At 39.8% G+C, this 6,000-nt stretch overlaps 1 protein-coding gene across 1 annotated transcript in view; it reads left to right on the top strand.

Moving 5' to 3' along the window:
- Positions 1-1,739: 1,739 nt before the first annotated feature.
- Positions 1,740-6,000, top strand: part of KIAA0319 — a gene marked incomplete at both ends in the record, with an annotated part of 39,505 nt that continues 35,244 nt past the window's right edge. The window contains one exon of the mRNA XM_084226068.1: positions 1,740-1,788. Within this exon, the coding sequence (XP_084082194.1) occupies positions 1,740-1,788 (49 nt within the window). The remainder of the gene's footprint in view (positions 1,789-6,000) is intronic.

Below are 6,000 nucleotides of genomic sequence, written 5' to 3'. Positions count from 1 at the left end.
TGTACTTGGGACAGTCCTTGCTCTAGTCATGTTCTGTAGTCATTTTGTTTGTGTTTTGAGCTAAGTTCGTGCTTGTACTATAGGCTTGAGGAAAAATTGTCAGAGTCCAATATTCTTTGACCAGGCTCATTTACATATTCCATATGTACAGCATGCAATGTCTAATATCAGATTGAATTATATGGAGATACTTACTGTGACATGGGATTTCTGATTTAGTGAGTATGCTGAAATCACAATGCAAATATCCATTATACTTGGCAAAATGTAGCAGTGGCCATATACAGTTCTATCAGAATACCAATATGATTCTCATCACTGATTTCTACAATCCCAGCATGACAACAGTGGGCATCCTCTGTCACTGGAATGGGACATGTGGGTTGAAGCTAGCTCAGGCCCAATCCTAGCTTTAAATTTTTTTGTTAGTTGTGTAGTTTTTGTACTCTGTATCTGGTTAAGCCACCTGTTTACTTGGCTTGTACTGGTCTGGCTTTCTCAAGGAGTCAGCCTCACTCTTTAGTGAACTAACTGGGGGAAATATTTATTCCATCAGTTGATCCACTCAGCTTTTGATAGAACTCTTAACATCTAAAACAGACATCTGGTCCCTTTTATCTTGAGATAAATACATGTCTTGCTTTGCAAAAGGTGTGGTCAGTCATTAAGTGCAAATTGCAGATCGGGGTCCAGTTGTTCTTGTGACTTAGAGACATGCCTCCTATAAATGATCCCTTTTCGGAGAGGTTGAGCTGCTAGGGTTTCTACTCTAACTCAGTCAGCCCTGGCTTGTCTAAGTAACTTACTTTTCCTTTTGCAAGGGAAAAAACCTATGCAGTTTTTCATCATATAAAATTACGTGTGGCAAGGAACCTGCCAAGAGCAGTCAGTTAGCAGCATTTCTATTATATGTAGATCTAGGGAGCTGAAATATGAAAGCCATGTAATGAGAATGTGATACTCTGCCTTGAGAAGGGCTGTTCACTGAAAAAAAAAATCATTACCTGTGTTTTCATTTACAGAAGTGTTTTTTGGTCAAGCATCCATTTAGGATCCTTTATGTGGGGGGAGTTTGGCTAAATTGGTTTTTTTGTTGCATGAGTCTTGCATGAGTAATGTTGCTTTGAACTATTCATTCCTTACATCTATTTGTTGCTCAGGATACCTTACTTGGAGAATTTAGTGTCCTGACAAGGAATGTCTCCCTAGAAATTCTGGAGTAGTATCTGCTTGCATTGCCTTGATAGCTAGGAAAGAATAGCTTGAGCACTGCCTCAAAAGCTGACTTAACGCTGTCAGTGATTCCTTGGTTAAAAGTACCTGCTAGTTTAAAGTCACAGCTAAACCAGGGTCTGGATAACTGCAGACAGAGTATTTGTGTGATTTGAGGTACTGGAGGCCAAGAGTGCAAATATTTCTGGGGTGTTTCTGTATCTCTAGAGAAAGAGATTTCAAGGTGCGTGATTTGTTCTGTATCTTCAGCTTGCCTGATCTACTATGGCATCCATCAAGAAGTCAGGAAGTAATGATAAAGCCTGCATGTCACCTGTCTGTTGTCTCTAACTGTGACATTTTAATTAGTGCTCACATCTGACCTATTTTTTCCTGTGCTGTCTGTTTCAGTGCTCGATGGCCACAGCAGGGCACTAAACAATATTAGAAAAGAACCCTGTCATTAAGACCTGTAATTCCCACACGACTGGCTGGAAAAACAGTTGTCACTGCCTTCCTGGTGCAGCATGGCATTTGGACCTGGTCTACTCTGCCTGTTCCTATGGACAATAACAGGTAGGAGTACTTCTCCTGTGTCTGAATCATCCAGATAGAACAAGTGAATTAAATACTCCTGGAGTGTGTGTACAGTTGTGAAATAAATATGAATAAGGCAAAAGCTGGGAAATCTTGTGACTCCTCAGTGCAAAAAGCTTTGGTAAGTTACAGCTTCATAAGTTGCAATGGAGGAAGGCAGTTGTGAGTAGATGTTTGAAGCCAAATTCATCAGGCTGTTTTGGGGGACATGCATGGGGCAAGAGTGGGTGGTGGGAGAGTTCAGAGCTTCCCCTCTTTTTTGCTTGCAGTAGAGCAACTGAAGAATAATGTGTTGCTTGCATTATGAGCTACATTTTTGTTTTGAATTATCATAAGGTGGTTTATATATGAGTAGCATGAGATTACTGGTTCACATATCTCACCTCATCATACTCTCTACAAACATATCTATCCTTTCAAAAAACAGGAAAGTCCTGTATGTTTCTGCTTCAGCCACAGATATAGGTAATTTATTTCCATAAGCAGACAGATGAAAAATGATCGTTAATATTGCCTCTGTCAGAGAGAGACTTAATCTGGTGCAGGTAGTTTTGATATGGTAACTGAAGAAAAATATATTAAGAAGTGGGGTTTATTTTCTTAAAAAAATATTGTGGTGGTACTGGTAGGATCCTTATTAGCAGAAACTGAGAAAATAATACACCACTGTCTGACTCTCACTTCTTGTGGTGTAAACAGAATGGGCTGTTTCATGAGGGAGAGACTCGAATAATGTGCTAAAGCTTAAATTGACTGCTGAATTTGGAAAAGTTGGATTAAAGGGGATGGATATTAGCCTACAGTTGAGGGGGATAGTCATTAACTATGTCTGAGCTCATAGGTGGTGTTCGAGGTAGTCATCAAGATCACCATGAGGTTCTCATAGTGCCAAGCTTTTTAAAGAGAACATGGAGCTGAGTTTTTGGTTGCTGTAGTGAAGAAGTGTGCCTTTTGTAAATAAAATCCTCTGCTATGAGATACTGAGTACCTGCTGTAGGGTCTATGCTAGCATCTTTAGAAAAAAAACCCAGAGCAACTTCAGCAGAAGACAGTAATGTGCAGTAAATACTGAAATTTGCCTGTAGAGAATGTCACAGTTTCATGTCTTTGATAATACTGTTAATTGTTAGCAGATTAGAGCATCTTCCACATGCATATAGGAAGTTATCTCTTTTTAGTTGCAAATTTGCTGTGCTCTCTTGTTTATCTGAGAACAAGACCATCGCTGTCAAAATGCTGGCTGTATTTCAAGCCTGTTCCTGTATCTCAACTACCAGTTCACAGTGTTTAGAGGATAATATAATCTAATAGCTCATATTATTTTAGTGAAAATAATAAGTTAGCATTTATTTCTATCTCAGTAATTTCAGTATTTTAATACAATGAATATTAAATTAAACTGGGAGATTTCTGCTAATTTCCAGGATTTCTTTGCTACAATATATCAGTAAATGCTTACCTCTTCTAAGTTAAAAGGACTTATTTTCAATGCACGCTTTAAAGTGAATTGAGTGAGACTCAGGAATTTGCTAGATGTTCATTCTGCAGGTTTTTTCTGCACATCAGCTTTTAAAGGCTACCTTTTCTTTAAAAAAACCCCAAGTTATCTCAACACTTGTTTAATTTAAGATGAGAAAACTGACGTAATATAGGAAAGAAAGGCATCACTGAGAGAAGAGAGAAACAGCCTCACTGATGAATAATGTTGGAAAGATATTGAAAAATATGCTCTGGGTCAATAAAAGAAATTGAGGTGGGCTGCTCTGTCCTGTTTAGGTGATGTTTAATTAGTTTTATTTTGTGCATGATAGTTTTTGACTAATAGTGTTTTACTGCTTTTAATGAACATGTGGGTTGACCTTTGCTGGCTGCCAGGCGTGCAGCAAGTCACTCTATCACTTCCCTTTCTCATCAAGATAGGAGAGAAAAATAAGATTAAAAACTCCACGGACTGAGATTGAGACAGGTCATGTCTTGTTCATGTACCAGTTACAATCAAGAGCTGACAAAACTTGACTTAGTGAAATTTATTTAATTTATTGTCAGTTAAACAGAGCAGGATAATGAGAAGTAAGAACTACTATAAAAACACTTTGCCCTCACTTCTCCCATCTTTCTATATTCAACTTTACTCCCAATTATTCTTTCTTCTTTCTGTGAGCAGCTCAGAGAGTCGGGGAATGAAGGGTGCAATTAGTTCATAATGCTTCCACTCTGTTGCTCCTTTTTCCTCACACCCTTTCCCTACTCCAGTATGGGGTCTTTCCCATAGGCTCAAATTCTTCAAGAACTACACCACCATGGGTCCTTTTCCCATGAAAGTCCTTCAGGAACAGGCTGTTTCAGTGTGGATCCCCTGTGGGGTCACAGGTCCTTCTGGAAGATGTGTTTGTGTGGACTCCTCTTCATTGGCTTGGGGCTCAGGCCAGGAGCCTGCTCCAGCCTGGGTATTTCAAGGGTTCACAACTTCCTTCAGGGCTTGCTCACCTGGTTTGAGGTGGGGTTTTCCATGGGCTTTAGGGGTAGGTATCTGCTTTCAGTGTGGATCTCCGTGGACTGCAGCAGGACAATGAAGCAGTGATTCACTGTTGTTTTTACCACAGCTTCAGGGGAATCCCTGCACTGGCACTGGAGCACCTCCTACCCCTTCTTCACTGACCTTGCTGTAACAGGATGGCTTTTCTCACATTTTCTTACTCCTCTCTCCTGCCTGCTGCTCTTGTTCCAGACTTTTTGCCTCTTTCTAAAACCTTATCACAGAGGACCTGCCACCATCCTTGTTTGGCTCAACTTTGGCCAGTTGTGAGTCAGTCTTGTAACAGGTTCTGTCTTCACATGGGGCATTTTCTGGTGTCTTCTCACAAAGACATTCTGGCAGTCCATTTCCCCCTGCCCCCAGCTACTAAGATGTGCCACATAAACCTAATTGATACAGATATCCATCACTGACTGAGTTCATGCCTCTCAGGAGGCTTGAGCTGAGTGTAGCAACAGGTATGAGTGGGTACCATGCCTCTGTCACTCAACATCTCATGTATTTTGGGTGATTGATTTCCAAAATCTCTGGATGCAGCTCCTAATTTATCCCTATACTTATTCCTTAGCATGCTTATAATCTTGTATCAGTTTTTTGAATCAATTCACTGATAAAAGCAGCATATATTGAAATACATTTCAATTATTCTGGCCATTAATTAATGTTTTTTGCTAATTTATCATTTTTTTTTTCTCTATGAGAGAGAAAAGACATTGTTTTGCAGCACAGAAAAGTGAGTTTACTTTGCAACTGGGAGTCCAGTATCTTGGAAGCAATTAAGTCTAGCTCTCATCTTGAGCAGGCATATTCTAATTTGGCATTGGCAGACCTTGCAAATACTGCTGTTAAAATGCATTTTTGCAAATATTATGAATAGCATTCTCATGGCTGACTCTTGGTTTTGTCATATTGTGTGTGTGTGTGTTTGTGTGCTTTGTTTTGAGATTAGCCACTCCAACAAAAATACAAACAGCGATTACCAGGTAATTGCAGTCATAGGTCTTGTGTCATCCAGTCTCCTGTTTTCAACTCCACATAGCCCAGATGGAGATTATATGACCTCCCAGATTCCTTGATAGCCTTCACCAGCATCCTTTTCTTTACTCTAGCAGAAGGTGTTTCTAAATATATTACAGGCCCTCAATTTTCAACACATTTCACTACTACTGGTCTTGGACTTTGAAAAATATTAATACCTTTTCTTCCTACATGTCTAACATGTAAAGCCCAGGCCAGGAGTGTCAAGGAACACTTTATGATGTGGGTGTGCCTTTGAAATGACAGTGGAACCACTGCCCTGGGGTCGTGGTGCATTCTTTGTTACTTTTACTACCATGCCTAGATGTTCTAGTGTCCTGGTTCACACAGGTCTTTCCAGAGATACAAGATGGTGTAGTGCTTGATTACAATCTCTGAGATCATAGTGAGTTATGCCATGTGCCAGGTTAGTTCACATTGTCCTTGCCTTCATTGGAAGTGGTCTGGTATTTCCTTGTGGAGGGATGCAGTAGCTGCAGCTCTGCATCTATCCTTCTTTTTTTCTTATTCTTTTTTTTTCTTTCTTTCTTTTTAAATAGCACTTAGTTGATTTATCAGTGACAAACAGGGATAATGACAATTGATGGAATGAAGATGCTTGGAAAGGATCATCAGAC

This window comes from Fringilla coelebs (genome assembly GCF_963513975.1).
Source record: "Fringilla coelebs genome assembly, chromosome: 1".
NCBI classification, from domain to species: Eukaryota; Metazoa; Chordata; class Aves; order Passeriformes; family Fringillidae; genus Fringilla; species Fringilla coelebs.
Note: the sequence above shows the minus strand (reverse complement) of the source record. Positions and strands in the feature narration are given on the sequence as shown.